The following is a 23160-nucleotide window of genomic DNA, read 5'->3' on the forward strand; positions in this document are numbered from 1 at the left end:
CTTTCAAGGTCTCTGGGACGTAGCTACAGGTTTGGCTCAGCCCAGCTCTGGCCTGCAATGGCATGAGAAGCTCCTGGAGAGTGGTTACCATCAGCTGCCAGTGTTCTTGTCCCCTCATGACTCCAAACCATGTAAGTAAGTCACGTAGCCTCAGGCTCGACAAAGGTCTCAGTACATGACTCAGAGGTTGTGAAGGTTTAGCTACTGCTGACCCAGCTGAAGGAGGTGAAATTGCAAAAATACATTTTCTGAGCCTCGCATCTTTTTTAGAGACTGTAGCTATACTCTTACTGCACTCAGTGGTCTGCCTGCAACTTCCCTAGGGATGAGTGTGACAGCTTTAAAAGAGGGAGCTCTGACACTGAACCCTGACAGCTACTAACACCTGAGAATCCAGGTGTGTCCTGAGCTGTCAGTCTGGGCAGATGTCCTTGGAATAATGGAAAATGGAGAGTTGTGTCTGTTGGCAGAAGTCGTTGTGCTACCCAGCTTAAAGACAGTTCAGGTGTGTCTGTATGAAAATCACATGGGCAGAGACAGCACACAGGACAAAAAGGGTACCTGAGCGCTGTTCTTGATTGCTGATACTTTGTGTTCTACATTTCTTTGGCGTTCTGAAACCACAGAGCTCTGTAGAGACTTTTCCAGTGGCCCCTGGAACACATTGAACAGATAAATCGTGGGTGAGTAATATTAATAATAATAGGTGATAGAAAATGTACTGCAAGTTCCAGCACAGAGAGGGAATTCCAAAGCCAGTGTTCAACCATCTGGAGACTGCTGTAAACACACAGGCAAGTTTAGCTCTACACATTTGAAAAACATGCAGCTTTAACTTTGAAATCCAAGAGATTAAAAGGTGTGGGTGTACTACAGGCATTAAACATCTAGGAAATGAAATATAGATTATTAGATTTTTTTAAAAAGATCCATGGCATAAGTCTCATATAGGAATACATATTACATCCATAAGTGATTAAGAAGGACACGTTTGTCTTAAAAATTCTCTCTGGGTTTTAATCATGTAACAATTTTCCCAAAATAAGTTTCATATGTAATTTGAATTTTTTTTTCTCCAAACACAAAAATCATCAATAACTCTCTAAATCATCCAACTCTATTGGATGGAATGTCTTCTGCATTCCATAGTTAATATGAATTAATGCGTTGCATAATTTAAAATACACACATCTGTTTTGTAAAGAATAATCTCTTTAAAACCTTTCCTACAGATTAAAGTCTTTGAAGATTAGCTGTGACATGGAAGTCCCTCATAGCAATGTTTCCAGCAGAAGAGCCACTAATGAAGTTCAAATGTGAGTTTAAAGGGCAACATTTGGCAACCCCTAGTGCACACAAATCACTTCACTGGAATGAGGGGCCAGGATTTGGTCTGAAAAGCACATGAGCAGATTAACATGGAGCAGATTAATGAAATGTAATTCATTACCTGTACAGGCATGCTGGCTGCAGCCAATATTCTTCTTTCTTCTCTTAAGCAATTTGAGATGATCACTGCTATATGCATGGGATTACCATGATATTTACCCTGCAAGCACAAGTAAATACAACTCAAAAAATTTCCAGAATTCAGGATGTCCCTCTGGAAATCACAAGCAACATGATGTATGAGTGTCTATGAGGTACAGATTGGTGTGGGTGGAAAAGACTCCCCTTTTCATGTGCTGGTTCAGCCTTTCAGGGCAGCATCAGTTAGTGCCACCGTCATAAAATATTCTGAACAGTGTTCCACGGAGATTATAAAGATACAGTTCCGAGATGTACATGATTTGGAGATCAAATTGCTCCCCTGCTAACACAGCTGTTTTGAAAGGGCTTTCCTGTCAGCCTATTCTGGGCACGATTTTATCACGTCTTCGATTTTCAATAGGATGTTGCTGCTTAGCATGTAGCACTTCTGCCAACAAAAAAGTTTGTAAGCATATCAATATGGTAATGATGCAAGCAGGAAAGCTTCCTCAGCATAAAGCAGAAGGCTTAAATTTTAATGTCTATGAACAATTTTTCTCTTTCAAAAAATAATGTGCCTGAGAAAAAGGAATAAGTAATTTTTGTCCCAAGGTAAATAATGAAAAAAAAAATCTATATTTTTATACCACCATAAATAAAGTGCTGAATTGCTGATGTGTGACTGAGGACTGGGCACAATTTGAACTAATATTGGTTTATGCTGTATTTATAAAATTGAAATGATCCAGGACTCTCAAGCAGCTTCTATATGATGATATATTCATTCAGTGTTTCTCAGTATCCTTCAGCCTTTCATTCAGTATCATTCATACAGATACCCTTCATTCAGTGCTTGTAGTGTTAGTCCATTCATCAGGGTTAATCTAGTTAATTTCTTTTCCTGTACAGTTTTCAGTTCTGGACTTACTCTGTTTTCTCCTCTTTTTCATAGTCTTTATTTTCATCATATCTCCCTGCCACTCAGAACCTCTTTTATTCTAGCTGTCTCTGAATTTGGCACAATAAGTTTATACAAACTTTAATTAATGCCATATTTTCCTTTGATATCTCATACCAATTGTTATGTTAGACACAAGGGTGTGAATGCATCTGACAGAAATGTGAACACATTCCTTCTGTATGCAACAAGTACTGTGGCATTAAAAATACTTTTCTAATGCTTTTCACTAAACATTTCCTGTAAGGTCATGCATGAAATGTGTAATTTGAAATATGTTTTGACTTCAATTACAAAGTGAACAAATACCGTATTAAAAATGGTAGTTTTGATCATGGCAACTTGGTTTGAGTTGCTTGGTATTAAATACCATGTGTACTGTGGTTCCAGGTATGGACTAAGGTGAAAGAGGCAGGACTCTTAAAACTAAAAAACCAAGGTACCAAATGTTCCCTTCCAAGAAAGCTTTGACTGCCCTCTCATTGTTAGCAGTGAAATGAAACTTTGTTTCTATGGTTTCTGAAATCTTTTCAGGACAGGAAAGGTACATGCCCCACAGTGCAACCGGTGCACACCCAGAGCAGCCCCAGTGCTGTGCCTCCTTTGATCTCCTTAAAAGCAGTTCAGGATGGTACTTTGCTCCAGCAACCATCTGTATCTGAGGAGCAGGAGTTATGAACCTGACTGGTTTTAGGAGCTTCTCTATAAACAAGAAATGATGAGTAATACTACCCAGGACACACTGTGTCTCAGATGAAACACCAAGCACTCCCTCCCTGCTTGCTCCTTCCTGGGCAGTGGGAGGAGACTTGATTAAGGACACACTGCTGATTTCCTTGTCAAATAACAGTGCCAAAGATCTGTCACTACACATTTCTCTCTGGCAGCTCCATTACTGTAAGGACATTTCCTTCAACACCACTGCACTTCAGGTCCAGTAATATATTCATAGTCCCCTTTATTGGGCATATTCCCAAACTCTCTCTCTCTGTAGTGTCAGGATGTAGCTTTGGGAAGGGAATAGAGCATGTGGGAAATGGCTGTGATCCTCCTGCAGAGGGTTGAGTGGGGTGTCATGTGGATCTGAGGTCCAACAGTAGCAGCCAGGGCAAATTAACTGCAGCAAAGAGTGACTGTGCTCCTGGCTGTGCTCCAGCCCAGTGTCTGACACCTTAAGGATCCAATCCAGGCTGCTAACTGGGATGGAAACGATTCCTGCTTTTTTTACTGACTGGGTTTTCTGCTCCTTGGTGGACTGAAACTGCTCAGCAAAGGATCAGTTTATTATTAAGGATGAGCACAGGTGAAGTTGGGAGAGGGGGGAACAGTCCTGCCTTGCTTCAGCTGTTATGGCTAAGCCTGTCTCATCCATCTGTACCTTGATTAGAGAGGGAAAAGTCCTGTTACTAATAAGGTTTAGGATGAAAGCTGTGGGGAGAAATCTGCCACTGCTGTAAGTCCACTGATGGGCATATTAATTCCTCTGTTAATTTCTGCTTCTGGCTGTTACTTCTTTTTGGTAGTAAAACAGGGTTTCACCTTCCCTCTAGATGGCCAGTAAGTGTTCATGCCATGCATTGGTACCTGAAGCTACAAAGCCTGAGGCTTTGTAGCTTACCTTTGAGGCTGACCTTAGTCCTGGCTTACCACTGCCCAACAGAATTCCAGCACTGCAAGGGTGTAAAGGGGTCCAAAAAAGCTATTTAACCAAGTCAAGAAGAAATAAATATCCTCTCTTGGAGCTGGAAAAATGCATTTATATAGAAGAGGCTCTTTAAAAAAAATTTTGACAGTGGGATGTGTTAAAATTCCCCACAGAGGATGCCGGTTATTAGGGACTTCCCTAGCGTTTCTAGACACGATTCATATGCAAAACTTTCAAAAACACTTTCTTCCTCTCCTTTTCTTTGTTTCATTAAGAAAAAACCAGCTGAACCAAGAGATGCAGTGGAAATTCACTTTCCCCCCTCCCTTTCTTCTCTAACTCATAAATCTGTAGAAACAAGCTGGTTCCATAGTGATTCCCATACTTATGTCAGGCTGGTGCTTCTTCAACTTGATTCAGTTTGAGTAGATGCCAAGAAGGTCAACAGAGAGCTGCCACCTGTGCTCCTGGAGCAGCCTCTTTTGCAGTAAGAGAGCATATGGATTGCAACTCATCAGTAATAAATGGATAAATGAATTGTAACACTAAATATCTCAATAATTGCAACTTATTGAATAACAATAGCTACTAAAAGTCACAATAACCATGTTTTTGGCTCTGGAAAAATAATAACATTAAAAAATTTCTGCCTATGTTTTATACTTCTCAGCTGTAATTACACTTTGGAATGCTCTGCTTGGTATTCCCTTATTATTCATCTACTTCCAGCTCTTGTTGCTCTGCACTTCCACTTTGTCTTTGGCTGAGGGCAGAAATTGCCCAACATGACCTTGATTTCTGAATGACTAATTGAAAACTATATCCTATCAGCAAAGAGTAGTATAAATTGGAAAATTAAGGAACTTTAACCAAAAATGACTTGAGATGGGAGAATCCTAACTCAGTGACATGAACACTAGCAGCCAGAAGAGGAAGAAGAGTGTGGATTCTTTAGATATGCAAAATTGTATTAATAAGTTTAAACATGTAAGGAGAAAATTTATATTTGTATTTTGACAAATACCAACACAGAGAAATTGAAGATTAGCTTTTCTTCTTTCAAATCAAAATATCTGCTAATATTACTGCAATTTTGTTGTTCTTAAAAGTTTTCTTTCTCCTCTCTTCTGTTCCAGTGAGGTCTTTCCATGCCATGAGTTACAACAAACAACAAATTATCTTATTTGGACTGGACTCTTCTCAAGAACTACCAGCATGATGCTAAATTTAAGCAAGCAGGGGGAACTTGAACTTTCATTCTGAACAGGTGACAATTTTCTGAGAATGCTGATGACATTTTCTTGGAGAAAACCTTCCTACTGCCACCCGGCATGCACTCTTTCCACTCCAGGGACATCTGTTGTGACAGTATCTTACTAGATCATGGAGAAAAACAAAGAGGCATTTCTGCAAAAACAGTTTGTACATTATAGCATGCAGAGTTTATGCCCTTGAGCCAAATTTTAAAACAGCTTGAACTCTTTGGAGTATGTTAAAGGTGCAGGAAACAGTGGCTGGGGAAACGCAAGGTTAGATTCTGTAAGCTGCAAGGTCATGGATAAACTTTAAAATACATATTATGGCATTTAAAAATACATGTGCTTTCAAAAAGAACATCAAACAAATGTAAGTTTTAGTATCTGCTTGCTCTAACAGAAAGGAAGAAATCTAGACCAGAATCATTCTCTTACTCTTCTTTTCTTCCCATTTTTAAAATGTCAGTATTTTAGCTGATTTTCCTGTGGGCAGCTCCATCATAAAGTGGATCACTCCCAGCCACACTAACACTGACTGCTGTCCTTCTGTCAAAGGGCTCTCTCTGTACACTGTACACACCTATCAGTGAATACTGGATGTGCACTGCATGAGCAACTGGCTCTGTTTTCAGTGGTGAAAGCAGGGGATTACGTGTTAGTTGGTCTCGACTTGTAATGTAGAAGGATGGGCTATGAAACCCTTAGAAAGTCAGTCAGGGGTTTGCCTGATTATCTCTGTATTTTCAAAGTGACCTAAAAATGGACTCGAGTAGGTTTTGGTGCTTTCCAGTTCTGAAAATTGCTTCAGAATTTGGTCAGGTTTTCTCTTCTTTTCCCCTTTTTCTTTTCTTTTCTTTTCTTTTCTTTTCCTTTTTTTTTTTAAACTCTGAAACCATCAGCTGTTTTTATTCTCATTTCTGCTAGTAAAAGCCCTTCTTGAGCTTCTTAATTGTATACAATAGGAGCTTTACTTGGAGGGGTGAAAGGGTTATTTAGTATGACCATTGAAGTGTTTGTTCATACTGAATGAATATTTAAAGAAGCTGATGGAAGGGAGGAGAAATAGGAAACAGCAAGACAAAGTCAAGCACAAATACATTTCCTTCCCTATTGCTTACTTCTGATATGATTATTTTACAAAGTTGGGTACTCAGCATCTTTCTGGATAAGCAAATATCTCATCCTTCATAAAATCAAAAACAGGGAGAAAAACCCCTTTTGTCTATAATTTATTTTTTAAAAGAAAAAAAGATTTGGTTTAGCTATGTATCTCGATTGTGTGGGTAGGAAGGCATAGCTGTACATACATATTTCCCATTTTCACCTTCAAATATGACAAATAACACTTCACCTTGATTTGTTTTCTACCTCTGTTTATGCATCCAGGCAGAAAGTCTAATGAAGACAACAGCAGAATACAAAGAAAGAGTTGGTCCTTGTGTTAGCCTGATAAAGGTTAAGTGCTTGGGAGTTTTTTGAAAGCTTGTACTTAAACAGGCAGTATTCTCACTAAAAATATTCTACTAGAAAGATACATCTGTTTTATCGAGGTCTTTAAGAGGAAGTACCTGTGACACTATTTAGACTGCTCTTGTACTTTTGTTTTTAGATTTCTCCTTCCCCCTCTCAAAATATGTAAGAGAAAGGCAACCTCATTGTTTTAGAAAACTCCTATGAGAGGTGTGGGAAATGTTAATACACAGCTTTGTAGTCTTGTAGTTTTCTCATAGCATGTGATGCATAACTTCCAGATGATCATAATTTTTTCTGGGGGCATGTGCAACTAAATTGCGATAGGCAAATCTGTAAAAGCACAGTGAACGAGCTGTGAAGGGAGAGGTTTTTTTCTCCACCCCTCAAGTTCCGATGCTAAGTCCCTCACAGCAGACACTAAAACCACTCCAGGAATAACCTACAGAAACAGCAGATTTCTGTGCAGGTAAGGTGAGATAAAGCTACAGAAAATACATTTCTGTGGAAATCATCATCAGACAGCAGAACTGTATAGACAGAGATGGGTGAATAATGTAGTAATGCCTCTTATTTGATATTTATTTAAGAATAAATAACTTGTTTAATGAGATTTATTTGAAAGTAAATAAAAATACCATGAAAAAGGGTAAAATAAATACCCCGTGAAAAAGGGTAAAACATCAGAGGACAGAGAGGACTGATCTCCACATCCGCCTCTTCCTCTGGGCACAAAGACCTCAGTATTATTAACTAATCTCTCAGGCAGATGTTCAACTGCAACTGGGCTCTTAATACTTCAGAATGAACAAAACCCACAAGAGGTTATTTAGTTTGCTTGTATTTTTACTTCTGTATGCAAGTTAACTCTTTTTCATTCTACAAAACCAAACTGAAAGGTTTATAAACTTTTTTTGCTTTCTTTAAATAATAACTAGAAATCCCAACATATTTTACTTGTAACAAGTAACCTTTTTCAGACTTGTACCAATAATTTTTAAAAACCTTTATTTGCTGCAGTCACCAGGCTGCAGTTGCTAGGAGCAGACACCTAGCTGCTTCAGCAAACAGACTTCTGTGCGGGGTTTCCCATTTGCACGCCAAAATCTTCTGTAAACAGCTTTAATGGTTGTACTGAAAAACTCACTGGGAGCAGTCTAATACAATCTGAATTGTGTTAGACAGCAGGACACGCTGGTTCAAAACATGTCCTCCTTTACTGTGTTGAGTTGTTGATCTGGCAGGCTACACGAGTGCTAAATACGTGTAAATAACATTTTGAAATGGATCTTCTGTGGTTTATTAGGAACTTTCCCTATTTTGTTCCATTCTCAGCCTTTTGTAAGCTTTAACAGGAAACTGCAACTAAAACATCAATGGCTGTTTCCACTCTTTGCAACTGTTTCTCAGCACAGGGCTCATTAGAATTTTTTGTTGAGCACCGACTGGAATGTCCTGTTTCGGATCTAACGCTATTTTGTCCACTTTCTATGATGTACTGAAATGAATAATCTTAGGATTGTTCCTTGCAATCCTCATGCATGTTCCTTTCTGGTACAGAGGCTTTTGTAAACTGTCACTTGAACAAAACAACCTTTATTTGTTCACTTAGTTCTCTCTGAAGAAGCACAGGGATGCTCATCGAAGATGGAAACAAACTGGGCAGTATAACCAGGAACATGACAAGGAATCAGGAATGCACTGCTGGGTTACTGTTTTAAGCAGCATCATGTAAAGATGTATTTGTAGAAAAACAAATGCCTTGATATATGTTGCTTCAGATGACAGAAGATACTTTCAGAACTATTCCAGACCTTTCCATAAAAACAGAGCTGTGTAGGATAAAGTAATGTAACTAAAGAACTATTTCCCAGCTACTTACTAGAACTTCCAAAAGCTTGTTTTTATATAACTGGTTGGTGTGAATCAGCAGATCTGGTGCTTCTGCCTGACCTCTCCCTTTGTAAACAGACCCTAAGGTGTTAATGGTGTGCGTGCCCACAGATCTGCTCATTCAGGCATAATCCCATTACCCTCCCTCCCCTCATCTCAGGCTCTAGCAGGGCTGGGGAGTTGGTAAAGTTCACAAATACTGGAGAATCTGCTGTGAGAATTAAATGAATTTCATGAATATACATAATTTACAGCAAATTGTTCCCCAGAGCACACAGTATACTCATTAACTCGGGCTTCAATGGTAAATGAGCAGAGCAGCCCTTCTTATTTTTGAAATCTGTTATTTCACTTCTATAAAGGAAAATTTATGTAATCAGATTTCACCCTGAATACCATAAATAGAGAAGTGACACAGATGCCTGTTGCCATTAATGAGAAGGGATTGCTTTCAGAAGTAATCTTGAGACTAGAGTATAAATAAGGGTTTCAGTTATGAGTAGGATGATTCTGGGAATTTCTGCTTTTTTCCTGATGGGGTTGTCCTGCACCTGTCACAGAGCACAGCACAGACACAGGCTCCTCCTGATTGCTTATCTGAACCCATACTTGGGCCAGGCTGCATTCCACGAAGCTGCTTCTTGTCCAGCAAGAGGAGTGCTCCAGCTTTCCAGCTTGGAGTGTGTGTGGGGAAGGACATCCCAGAGCTGAACAGGCAGTTGCCACCAGCATCATTCCTAAATGGAGCGGTGGGACATGAGGGCACTGTGCGCATCTCTGATTCCCAGGCTCCTCTGAGCCTCCCCTGCCCTTGGCTCCCTGGCTGCACTGCAGCCTGGCTGCTCTCTCCCAACCCAGGATTTTGGCATGTGAGTCAGGAATGTGGACAGTGCCTGTCTTCCATGAGGGTCTCTGAGCACTGGTGTGTGGAACAGGGGCTCACATCAGGGACAGGTGTCACAAAGATGTGATGCTGTCATGTAGAAACGTTCCTTCTGAAAACTGGGATGTAATCATCCACAGGCCAAGGTCATGCAGACTCCTACATCTGCAATTTGGTTCCTAGAAGTGCTAGGCAGCTCTTCCAAGCTTAACATCTGCCCTTTACATTTTGTTGTCATAACAACAGCACAAATCATCTCCTTGTGACTAATCTGCTTTGCTTTTCTCCATCTAGATTTTAAGAAAGAGAAAGAACTATAAGCATAGTTTCCCCCACTGCCTCTGAACATTTTCTCCCTCTTCCCTTTCCAAGACTGCTGCTGGGGGGAGCAGGAGCTCTCTAGGAAGATGGACAAAGAATTTAACCTTAGAAAGTGACTGTGCTGTTCTGCCTCCCACTGAAGAGCACAGCAACAAAAGGCTGCTCTGCTATAAAAATGAATCCAATTTACTGACTTGAGAAGTAATAATAATGTAGGAAGTAAATATGAAGGATTTTAACCTAAAATGCTGACCCTGATTTTAATACAGTATGTGCATTCATACCAGATTAATGTCAGGAAGAAGGTATGTTTCAATGAGAGCAAGAGATAGAGAAATGAATTACAGAGAGCTAGCAGTGACAACAGCTGCTTAGCTAAGTTTCTTAACACTATTGTCAAGTGCTTATAACTTTTTCAAATTACATATTTCCTGAAGCACTATTCAGTGTTTCTTTTTGCCTGCAGATAATTTTGGAAATGTAAGCAGTCTAAGCAGGAATGCCACACTCCATAGTTATTTCTCTAATGGTGAGAGAATAGGGATGGTCCCTGTGTTCTAAAAGCAGGGGTGCCAGGCAGACCCGTCTTCCTGCTTGGACTTCTGCTCTTTGCCCTTCACAACTGCCAAGGTTGCCCAAAACTCTGTATTGCAACTGAGGCAGGCAAATTCTCTTTTCTTTCACTATTTCCATTCTTATTTTCACAGAACAGCTAACATATTTATGTAGAGATGTTTCAGTAAACAGTCTGAATAGAAGATTTTCTCAATTTTATAACAAAAATCCCAGGGAAATTTTTTAGGTGAGGTGTGCTTGGCTGTGGTGCTGGAGACTCCTAGAAATAACATCCTCCAGACTCAGGAACAGCATTGGGAATCTTGATCCTAAGGAGTCCTTGTCTGTCTAGAAAACAGCTGCACAGGCCACTTAGGAAGTGTGCATTGCTTCCTCTTCTAAGGCTGCCTTTCACTAACCATCCACTTGTATTTCTGATTAAATGTTAGTCTCTCCATTTGTGTTTTGTCAAGAACTGCAGGTTGCTTTTGAATAGCTTTTGTGCTTTCTCTAATTGAATTTTTCTTTATTATTGCTATTGTCATATCGTTGAGGAACCTTTACCACAGCTCAACACACTATGCTGTGTATATAGTGATAAGTGCTGGTTTCCAGCATTATCTATTTTGTCAAGTATTACTCAACAGGGTAACAAAATTTGGCTCAAAATAATGAACAAACATTGTACTCAGATCTTCTATTGTGGTTGGACAGCTTTGTGTGTGTGCACGATGCACACGGGTCTGTGCATCTGTGTGTGGTTCAGAGGGGAAGGAAGAGGAGGGAACTGTGAAATTTCAAAGAAGTGCTTGCACTAGAGAGCGAAGCAGAGATGAAGGTGGGCTCATGGTAACTAACCTTCAGAGAAAGTCAAACCAACATTGTTCACAGAGTCATCAGATAGGAAAAGACGTTTACAAAAGCAGCTTCCTCCCCTATTTGGGAACCCAGTCTTTCTTTCATCAGTCACTGAAAAACCTCATTAGTTTCACAGTGTAGCATTCCAGCCTCCCATTCCCTAGGTGGTGTGTTGGGACAAAAAGGACCATGGCATCCTGCTCTGTACATCAGTCACATTTTCCTGGTGCCGTCTCACAAACCTGTCACAAACTAGCTCAAATTGCAGGAATTAGGTATCTGCAAGGGCTTCCAGCTGTGGCTGGGAAGCCAAATGCCCGTTTCCAATCTTCTCACATATTCAGCAATAAAATGCAACCAGTGATGCATTAACAAAAGATTAGACCCATAATTAGATAATTTGTATACTCAAAGTTAGGAACATTACAGAACATACTGTCCATGCTATGTGTCACATTCAGTCCATTAATCACACTTGACAGTTGATGACAAGGACAGGCTGTCAGCTGGTTTCAGCTACTATAGCATTTCTTTACTGATGTACTCACCTAATCAGTGAAAGAAATAATTTTAACAGCTGCAGCAGGAGACTACCTGTGCAGCTCTACAGAACATGCAGCCCATACTTTGGCTGAAAATGCATTTATCCTCTATGTCCTATACCTTATAAGTTGTAACATGGTGTTTTACACAAAAATCAAAATTCTGGTGTCACAGATTTCTTAAGACAGTATAAATTATTTTTCTTATCCAATAATAGGTTGTTATCAAGCATTGCAAGAACCTAAAGCTATTCCAGCCTATTCTAATTATTTTGGAGATCAAAATATAGACTGTGGGTGATAGTGTTCAAAATCAGGAAAAGCTCCAACAGTGAAAGTGCCATCCAGTTTTTGGTGGTTTACATGTGTATTTTGATAGCTTTTTGTCTAAATTCAGGTTATGTGCTGTCTTGATGCAATGAAGAAAGGTCAACATTACTAGTGATAGGGAGAGATGCTGTTTTGGTTTTTTTTTCTCACCAAGAAACATTCTACTGCAACGCTCAAGATTCTGATCCTGTTTTATAAGCAGTATAAGTAATTCCAATATCACACATGTGCTCTCAAGGAGTTCATAACACTGCTCAGCTGTAATGGGGATGCCTGAGCATTTTGACTTGTTCTGGAATCATGACTCAGACCCTAGCACCTGAGAAACCATTTAATCACAAATCACTTGAAACTCCCCTCCTCTTACCTTTCTGGAATAAGCCTCCTTTACTTTGTGCTCTTCCTGAAGCACATAATGATATAATTTCCAAACATGACAGGACTTGAAAGAAAGGGTTTTCATTCAGGCCATTTTCACACTGATTATTACATGAACTCAAATGAGTTCACCCAAGGCCTGATTGCTTGGCTCGGTGTGCCCAGTTTGGCAGAGCACACAGAGCTGATGCTTCAAATTTTGGTGAAAAATTTAGAATAAAATAAATGGGCAAAGAGCAGAAGGAACAACAATGAGAGACTTTAATTTTGTAGATCTTGTATGTAAATATGTTCTAGTCCTTCTGCCTGTGCAGGTACTATCATAAATGCATTGTCTTTTAAGGCAGGAATACACCAGTGTAACTGCTTGGCCTGAAATGCTCTTTCCACACATCTTCTCCTGTGGAAGAATCTTCTACTGAGGTGATACAGCTTTGTGGTAAAATGTGCCAAGATCATTACAGAGCAAAAAGGATTTCTGCAGCTGAGTAAATGTGGTGTTTGAAGAGTATTGAAATTATGAAAAGTGCTGCTCCAAAACCAGAAAATTACAGGAGGTTGCTTGCATAGCATAGGATGAAAAAGTGGCAGTGATGGAAACAGTGTCATATTTTTAAGAGGCCACCATTAGGGATAAAGAGTAGAAAGACACAGCTATGAAGAGAACAAAGTAATTGATGAAGTCATGAAGATTTTCCAGGCCAGTGTGTGTGTGTATGTACATATGTCTCAAATAAAGAAAATGTTTGGCAAGCAATGTAATTATCATTTAAGTACTTATGGAAAACACCATCAAAGAAGAGAAAAACCCCCAAACTCCATGGCATATCTGCTTTATGCAGAAGACAGATAGATGTCAGGAAGTAGGTGACTAATGAAGTGGAACTCTGAGAATCCTTGCCTTAGATAAACAATTATTAGAGAAACATTCAGCCAATCAAAATAAATATCATTTTGCAGAAGCCTAACGGTAAATCCTTTAAGCAATTCATAACAAATAATCCCAGAAAAGCATAAAACAGCAAGCATGCTAATGATTTACAGAGGTTCCTTTTTCATGGTGCTGCCTTAAGCCCCAAGCATGTATTTTATTCCATAGTTAAATATCTGTAGGTGTCTGAGAGGTGGTAATTACATTTGTAATAAACATGAGCATCTATAAGCACTGTACAGTCTTATTTGTAAGAGCTCAGTGAAACACAGATACACACAGAGCTAAGAAGTCACAGCATTTGTATCCAAGCTGCATGCATTGAAACAGGAATTACTGTTCCACAGAAAGACAGTGGAATTGTTATTTTGAATTATCTTGTTGGAGGCTCAGTTTTCCCAGAGCTGCTCAGAGTCTACGGCAATCGGGGCAGCTCTGAGCTGGGCATCGGAACAAACTGCACTCCACAGAGCTCGAGCACTGCCTCCAGAGACCAGTGAGAGTGTGCAGTGCAGTTTGCCATTTGAAGTAATGACCCACCTGCAGCAGCTTCCTGACTCTTTTCAGGTTGTGGATCAAGAGCAGATTCTTCTCCTGTGACACCCGGTCCAGCTGTTCGTCCACCTGTATTATCAAATTCTGTAAGAGGATCATTGCCATTGCTTCATTGTTGGCTGCAGCCTCCCTAAAGAGTCAATGAACAACAATAACAATGCACATTTAAAATGCTGTATGATGTGTCAATCTAGCAGTACAGAAAATTATAATCTATTCAGAAATCTAGGCAGCAAAAAAAGACTTTAAGTATATGGTGACTTGCATATAGTTAGAGCTTGTGAATAATGATTTTTATGATTTTGTGGGGTTTATAAAAAAAATTCTTACAGATATGCATAAATGGAGGGTGAGGTATTTGCACAGACAGTAGAGTCAGCCAGAGGAGACAACCACAGTTTTCTAGTCTCTGGTCCAGTGAATATTTAAATACTTCCAGCTCACTTGTCAGAGGAAATGGTGCTTATGCAAACTGTCCATCTCACTCAGTCACACAGATATAATTTCTGAATTTGCTGCCCAGTTTCAGACAAAGTTGGCAACAGGCTTGAAGTCCAAAAGATAAAATTCTTACAAATTTCATGGCAATCTGGCAGGTTGGTAGAAGAAAGGAATCCAAATTAGCACCTCCACTGAGGGAAACAGCAGCAATAACTTGCTCCAGGAGGCAACAGCCAGATGGTCAGGCAGAAGATACATCACTTCACACCAGGGACCAGCTGAGCCTTCCCCCAGCCAAACTATTTGGGGATACAGGAGGACTCTGAGGCTACTGGTCAAGGGTATGTAGGGGACACAGGACGCAGACACAGCCAGGCTTTACTGGTTCTGCTGTTTGTGGTACAGCTTGGTAAGCGCAGTGCAATGGCATTCGTGAGCAAAACTGAGGAGGAAAGTTTGGACAGCGTGGCATCCTTGCCCTTGGGACAGCCTCTCTCCTTTCTTCACAAATAGCAGGTGCCCGTTTGTGATATGCCTGCTAACTCCACATCTGGCAAAAAGGAGATTTTAATGTTATCCATGTTGCCAGAACCCCATAAAGATGGAGCCATAAACCACAAAGAAAGATTCTATTCCTTAGCAGTTTTTCACCCTGCACAATAGTCCTCCAATAGTCCTGTGGAGTTAGCTTGAAAAATTGAGATGTCTCTTTCTGGTATGACTAATACCTTTTTTTTTTTTTTCCTTTGCATTTAGTTTGGAATCTTCTTAAGGTTACTCTCAAGAGAAGTGAAACAAAATTTGTGCATAAATGGACCTCCTAGAGAACACTTCCTGTAAACAGCTGGCTTGTTACCCAGAATTATCCAGCTTTAAGTGCAGTTTTGGACAAGAGAATAATTTTGTACTGCAAGAGGTAAATGTATAACATTTCCATTAAAAATTAACTTGTATTTTTTTTAAATCAATTTTTATTGGATTTTGTTTAGGAGTAAGTTCAAATGTGAAACTTCACCTCCCAATATTCCCTAAGTTTAAATAGCTAAATCCATAACTAGTGAAATAGAGTGTAGATACCTGCACAGTTTGTAAATGAGCATCCTAAAGCCTGCCAGCAAACAAAAGAATTGTTGGTGATTGAAACAACAGGAGACAGAATGAATGAAATCCTACCAGTCCTGGCTTTCTATCCATTGTGCTAGCAGGTGCCGGATTTCCATGGGGAAGTTATCATCGTAGAACTGGTCCACCTGCTCCAAAAACTTTATTTCCAGTTGTTGAACTTGACTCCATTGGGACATACTACAAAAGAAAGGAATTAAACATCTTTGCAACTGAAAAATGCATATGAATTACTAACCCAAACTGCATAAATCAGTTGTTTTCATTGCAGCTCTTATATATGTTGATATTTTATTCTGTCTTTCAGAACAGTTGGTACTTGAGTAAATTTAGTTAGTTAAAGGGAAGAGGGAAAAAAGTGAGCAAGGCCATTAAAGAAGTTTTGGGTCTTACACTTGAATGGGCATCTCTGTCAATTCCCTTCCTTTATGTACATTTTTGGAGATACTTTATGATGCTTATAAAGTGGCAAAAGTGCATTTACACACCATCTCTCATCAAGGGAAGAAGTTTAGGATTGTACTCTTCAAACCCAGGTAGAACTATTCTTATTGAAGGGTAGTGGAAAGCAATGATTTTGCTCTCTTCTTGGTGAATTCATGCCACTCAAATTTTTCCTAAAGTCATCATGGTTGTGTGTTACTGTGTTGTTCCTAAAGCCCCACATTTTCTGTTAGGACAGTACTGCTTTACAACCTAAATCTAGTACATCTCTAATTTAAATTACCATAGAATTATATTTGATGTGCCCTGGGATCTCAGTCCTAGGGCTGAGATCAGTGGGCTCTGCCAACACCCCGATCCCACAGTAATCTTCCATTTCTTCTTAACAAAAGACACAAAATATATTCAGGGCTAAAGACTGAAGTTGGCCAACAAAATATGGATCTGTTGGAACATTTTTGATAGACACTTTTCCTGAAGAAAAAGACAAAATTTCATCAAAATGGACATTTTTGTAGAAAGCTGACCTTTTCATATGCAGCTTTTCTATTTCCAGTTCTGAATTGTAGTTTCAGAATGTCAACAGTTTCAAATAAAGATATCATATTTTAATGCTGTAGTCTTTCATGTTGCATTTTTAAAGTCAGAAGAAAGACTTTTGACTTTTAAAGTAAAAAAAAAAAAAAAAAGTAGTATCTGAAGGTTTAATGGAGTCCTGAGCACTTACTCATGCAAAAGTAAAAGTGACAGGTTTTAGTTTCTCAAGGAAAGCTGATAGGATGATTCTGTGTGTGGTATGAAGAAACTGTATATAACGTCAGTGGAAATGTGCCCAGTGACTTTTCCCTCCTCTCTGTTACTTCCATTCTGAAAGGAAAAAAGTATTGCCTGAATATTTACTTTGTTTCTTTAAATTGCTGAGGAGGAGTTAGGTACAGGAGTGTTTCGCCGTGTTGCTGTATTGACAGTTACAAAGAATCCCAAAACTTATTTCTAGTGATACATACAAGGAATTAAATCATAATGCATTAATAATTTATAGAATAAAATCAGAGAATGGTTAAAGTTTGGAAGGGACCTCCAGGATCACTGAATCTTAAACTTTTTTTTTTTCTGAGCTCACACTCAAGGGGGAAAAAAAAACCAAACCAAAAAAAACCAAAAAAACCCCTACTCAACCAAACAGATTTTAAAGTCTGTTCACTTTCAGTGGGAGTTTTTATTGTAAGTGCTAGTGAATTCTGGTGATTATGATATCCTAACAAGATTAGTGAGGAAATTTAATATTTTAATCCAAAGTTTAAAATAAAAAAAAAAGAAAAAAAAGGCAAGATTTTGTCCAGTCTGCAGCCTCCTTAGGCCTGCCGTTAAGTTGAGGGGATGCTCACATGCATAAACTGTTGCAAAGCACACGGGTAGCGTTTGTCCCTAGGATTTTTGTGACGTGCTCGTACAACCCATGTTCCCTTTGCACAAAAGGTTTTGCGGGGACAGCTGAGAAGGTCGGGCACTTGTAGCTCATCGTGAATGCCCCTGAAGGGAACTGAAAGAAAGTTTTCAGGAGAGATGGGGCAACACTGTCTACAAGAGAGGACGGGGGAATAGTCTCAAAATGAAAGAGAGTAGGTTGCGATTAGACATAAAAAAAATCCTTTACTGTGAGGGTGGGAGCAGGCTGCCCACAGATGTGGACTCCCCATCCCAGGAGGTGCTCGTGGCCAGGCTGGATGGGGCTCTGAGCATCCTGGTCTCTAGTGCAAGCTGTCCTGTCCTAACCACTCTGTAAGGCGGCTGGCAAGGAGCGGGGATGGAGCCGCGTCCAGCCGCACTCCGGGCAGCGCAGACCAGCCCCCGGGTTTGCCCTGGAGCCCGCTCCAGGATCGGTGCGCGCCCCGTCCATCCCGTCCCGTCCCTTCCCTTCCCTTCCCGTCCCGTCCCGCTCGGAGCGCTGTCCCCGCCGCCCTTGCCTGTGCCGGGTCGGGCCGATCTCCGCCGCCGCCGTCCCGCCGCCCTTCCCGCGGGCTTTAAGCGGCCGTGCCCGCCCCCGGCCCCGGCAGCAGCGCCTTCCTGTGCGTCAGCCCCGCGGCACGGCCCTGCCCGCTGCCTGTCGCAGGAGCCCCAGTCGCGACAGGCACCTGGGCAAAGCTCAGAGCCTGGAGGAAGTTGCTTGTCTTCAGGAAGCTGAAAAATACCGAAATCTTTCGCCTTCGTGCTGTCAGGGCACAGGGCTGGGTCCCGCCGCGCTGGGGGACCAATGGCATCCCTGGGGACTCAGGGTTGCGCTGCTCCCCCAAAAGCCGCGGTGGCATCGGTGTCCCCAGTGCCCGAGCTGTGCTCACTGAAAAGGCAAAGGGCAGTTCTTGGACGAGTTGGGCCACGGAGAAACTCCCCAAACTCTTGTGACTTAGAATCACAGAGGTTGGACCACACCTCCAAGAACATCGAGTCTAAATTTGGCTAAACATCGCCATATCAACGTAAGACCCGCAGTCAATAGTTTTATTCAACACCTCCAGGAGCTCCACCACTTCCTCGGGCAGTTCATTCCAGTGCTTAGCCACGCTTTCCATGAAAAAATTCTTCCTGGTGTTCAAGCTGAACATCCCCTGGTGCAGTTTAAGACTAAGTCTCTGCTCAGACCTGCCCTCTGTCGTTTAGGGTTCAGCAAGCATAGGAGGCTGGTTAGCTTATGCGGACCACATCAGGGCAGCGAATTAGTAATTTGAGGACCACCCAGGAAATAACATTGATTAGTAATGTGATTTTGTGCTGTCGGTAGGGGGAACTATTGCACTGTATTTCTTTTAAATAAATATTGGTAACTATTTCTTTTTCTTTTTACATTAAGCACTCATTTTCTGAGCATCCTTAAGCAACTGCTGTCTGTGATGATGAGAAGACAGGTAGTTCATACCATTGCAACAAAACAAGATAGTGACAGGTTTTCAATCCCCTTTTTGCGTGCTGTTTCTCTGCTTAACCTAGAAAATTATCTGAATGGTGGAGTGGTTGATATTAAGACAACACAATATTTCCTGTTATCTGATGGATGTATCTGTTCAGGCTTGCTTCAGGAGGCCATAACCCAGAAGTTCAGCTTGGTGATCTCAAAATCCAGGGTAATGAGAGGTCATTCTTCATCTGAGGTTTGGAGATCGGTTTCTGGGAAGAGAGTTGCTGTTCCCTTCTTCCCTCCTCTCTCCCCCCACTTCCTGGCAGGTAGGGCAGTGAAGGCAGGTCAGTGTCTGGGATGGAGGCCAGCTGTGGAGCCAGCTGTTGGGGGTGCAGGATGCTGGATGTGAGCCACAGCTGTGGAGGCAAGAGAACAGGGGCATGATCCTCACAGCAAGGGCTGCAGGAAAATGGATGAAGTGATGTTACAGTGAGTCAGGGACCTCTGGGGCTTTGCAGAAGCTTGCTGGAGAAAGAGGAAGGGAAGGGCACTTTGTTTGGGGGAGAGGAATAAAGAGGATTGTGGTCCAAGGGCATTAGAGTTGGATTGTCAAAGGCATTGAGGTGTAGCTGGGCGTGAAAAGGCCTGAGGCGTGCAGGGACAGCCTGATGGGGGCTGTTTGAGGACCACAGGTGGGAGAAGAGGGTGTGGAGCAGCAGAGCTGTCAGGGTGGGGAGGGCTAAGGGTTCCCTTCTGAGCCTGAAGCATAGCTCAGCTCTGTGCTCTTGGACAAGGGTCAGGGGCGTGTTAGCACACTGTGAAGGATGTGGTGGTGCTTGAAGGTGTGAGGGAAACTGCTGTGGAGCAGGAGTGAGGTAGGAAAGAGATGGTCTAGGTGAGTTCAGGTAAGCTCTGGAGGAGATCTGTGTGGATAGGATCCTGAAAGAGATGGCTCGAGGCATGTGGTGGATGCTGCTGGTCTAGCACAAGAGGTGACTGTGAAGGAGGCAGTGCCTGGGCTGAAAGGAGAAGTTCAGGGGCAAGGAGTTGTGGCTCACACTCATTGGAGGAGCTCAGTGAGTACAGATAGGGCAGGCCAGGAAAGATTAAAACCACTGTTGGGTTTGATGGGTTGAAGTTAATCTTCACTGTGTAATGTTTCATTCCACTTCATCGATGCTTCAGCATTGGTCAGAGCAGAGAACAAGAAGAAAGTGTCTATATTGTATGGGCTGTTTAAGGGAAGAAAAGGTCTCAAGCAATGGAGAAGGAATTCAGGACATAGTAATCTTCTCATCAAAAGTTCACAAAGTTTTTTCTAGGAACACTGAGCCAATTTATTACTTTGATCTCTTTGACCAACCTGTAATCAAGATTACCATCTCTCATGTTTGGCCTCTAGTCATTATACTCCTTGACTAACCTTTAATTAGAGTATGTGTCATCTGTCTTTTACATAAAGGAGACATTCATCTTGTACACGCTCTACATGTGTTATGTCTTGTATTTGAACTGTCCATAGCTTTTTTTCCTGCATTCAGAACATGGACTTCTGGTCTCAGTGAGGCAAGTAAACACTGTAATTGTGAGAAGTTGTCCTGCTGACAGTGTAGTTCCTTCTAGTCAGCACAGCATAAATCAGTAGTTTTGTATGCAGGACACATCCCTTACTGTCCTCTGTTTGGAGAAAAAAAAAAGGCAGGAACTGTTGTAGGCACACAGTTTGTGGTAATTGGGAGTGAGGCTGCAGCTGAGCCTCATCCCCAATTCCACACCACCAGGGTACAGCTGTGCAGGACAGGTGAATGATATTGAAGGTAACGAGCCATGGAGTGCCCAGGGCACTGAGCAACCACCAAAGGGAGCAGAGGGCACACAGGTGCCGTGCATCAACATGAGGGGATAAAAGGTTGGGCTAAAGAACAAGAAGGGCAGATGATTGCAGTCTTCTGGAGTAGTATGGTGTTGTTCTGTATGGGCAGATGTTTGAAACCTTTGGTGTTGGTCATGCCTCTGTTGTCATTCTAACAAGGAACAGCAGCGTTGGCCTAAAGTTAAGTGTTATGATAATCTTTTTATGAATGCTGGAAAGAACTGTTATTTCTGTGTTTGTATGTAGCTAAAGTAATGGACATTATGCCTAGAAAAAAAATGGTTTTGGCTGTTTGTTTGTTCCTAATTGCTGAAATACTTACTGCTTTCCCCCTTCCAGTAATGAGTGAACTATATGTGCAGATCTATATAAAGATACCTATCTTGCCCAAATTCAATGTGACATCAATTAGAAAAAAGTTGACTTGCTACATGGAGACTAATGAGAAATAAGGAATTATAGAAGCTTAAGTTTTCTCCTGCTAACTTGGGCTAAGGTTTCTGCTTTCAGGGCAATTTGACCTTTTGATCCTGCTGTCTCTGTCCTTTTTTTTTTTTTTTTTTTTTGGTAGGTGCAGGTAGAGTGACCACTTGGCAGTGCGTGAGCAGGGAAGAGTGAGGTGACTATGAAAAAATTGAATGACTTGAAGGTAGAGGATTTCTGCCCTTTTTGCTGTCCAGGCCCTAATGGAGGGTCCATGCCCATCCCTACCACTGGGAAGAGGATCTTCTACACCAGCTCACAGCAGGTGAGAGATTCTGTTGAGCTGGGACAGTAGGACTTTTAATCTTTTATTGTCTTTGAACAACAGGTCTGTTGTTTTGATGCATTCCTTTATCACTTTACCTCTTGGTGTCACATTTGCAATTTTGCACTGGGTGCTTCAATGTGTATCCTGGGAAGACTTGAGGGTGTTTATTCTCAAAAGAAAAGGTTTGTATAGTTCTGGTGAGATTTTTTTTCTTCAAGAGAAAGAAGCCTGAGCATCCTGTGAAAGTTAAGGCCAATGCCACTTGGGGTCCTACAGTCACCGTACAAACTTCTACACTGACAAAATTAAGGTAGGAAGAAATTGCATGAAGGGCCTCAATTCCACCAGAGTGGTAATCTGCCATTGTTTATGGAAAGGATGGGTGCAGAGAAATGAAGGAAGCATAGAAAAATGTGAGGGTAAAGACAGCAATTTAGAGGCAGGAGAAAGAGAGAAACTCTGCGGGACCTTGTATTAATTACTTTGTAGTATAAATGAAATATTGCATATGCAGAATGTAAAATTTGCCTTGTATGTCTGCTCCAGTCATCATTTTTTCAGCAGTTTTCTTTCTTGAAATGTGTGATTGATTTAACCTGTCCACTTCCTGAATGATATAATGCAAATTTGAATTTTACTGTTCCTGAATTACTCTAGAGTCAGGTTTCCTTTTTTTGGTTGTGATTATGTAAATTGTTAGAAATGCTGGTAGTGTTACCTTAACAGGCTTTTTTACTCAGTGTAGTCTGTGGGAGCTCAGGAAGCTTTTCTCTTATATAACAGCTTCCCTGACAATTGGTAATGATTACTTTTTGTTTGTGCAGATCTTGAAGACTTTAAGATGAGTGGTTTCCAAATTAGGGTGTGAGAAAGGAATACAAAATCAGTGTTAGCTGGTGAATGCTGTGAGGTTTTATATATGTACCTGTGAGGTAGAGCTTGCAGGGTAAAGTGAAGACCCTTGCTGCTAATTTGGTTAGTAAATAGGTCAGTGTTGGCTGGGCAAGAGAATTTTTTCATAGTAAGCTCACTTGGGATTTGTGCTGTCAATAGTTGCTGGAGTTCTTACTGCCTTCCTTGCCTGGGGTCAAGATGACCATGCATAATGGTGATTTCTGAGCATACTTAGGAATTTTTTTTTAATTTTGTAGTTCTCTTAGAGGAGACCTTGAGTTTTATTAAGCCTGCTAGTGTATGCTAATTGCAAAAACCAGTTTAATGCCAAACAATGACTTCTAAACGCAAAGATCAACAATTTCAGAATTAGTAGTGTATTGTGGACTGAGAAGACAACTTGGTTAATTAATTTAATAATGTATTTTCACAAAGGGAGCAATTAAACTGAAATCTGATCATCTCTGCTTGATAATACTTAAAATATTATGTACCCAAGTTACAGATTTTAACCCTGATGGTACCAAGAGGACTTATTGATTTATATTCTTCTCTGAAACTCCTTATTTTGGTGTTCTTTGTATAACAAAGCAAACATCTTCAGAAGTAATGTCAGCTTCTTGGCTAGGCAATAAGACCAACAAATCTGAAACAGTTGTGCAGTTGGTCATAACTGTATTGTTGGATATCACCAGCA

At 41.0% G+C, this 23160-nt stretch overlaps 1 protein-coding gene across 1 annotated transcript in view; it reads right to left on the reverse strand.

The window, feature by feature from the left end:
• The window catches only part of STAT4 (signal transducer and activator of transcription 4), a 40412-nt gene extending 22332 nt beyond the window's left edge, over window positions 1-18080 (reverse strand). The window contains exons 1-5 of the mRNA XM_041487586.1: window positions 18020-18080; window positions 15660-15788; window positions 14031-14175; window positions 1451-1549; window positions 562-654 (exon numbers count right to left, since the gene is read on the reverse strand). Coding sequence (XP_041343520.1) covers window positions 562-654; window positions 1451-1549; window positions 14031-14175; window positions 15660-15787 — 465 coding nt within the window. The 5' untranslated portion in view covers window position 15788; window positions 18020-18080. The remainder of the gene's footprint in view (window positions 1-561; window positions 655-1450; window positions 1550-14030; window positions 14176-15659; window positions 15789-18019) is intronic.
• Window positions 18081-23160: the final 5080 nt, after the last annotated feature.

This window comes from Pyrgilauda ruficollis, unplaced genomic scaffold (genome assembly GCF_017590135.1).
Source record: "Pyrgilauda ruficollis isolate IOZ18807 unplaced genomic scaffold, ASM1759013v1 scaffold81, whole genome shotgun sequence".
Classification (NCBI taxonomy): domain Eukaryota; kingdom Metazoa; phylum Chordata; class Aves; order Passeriformes; family Passeridae; genus Pyrgilauda; species Pyrgilauda ruficollis.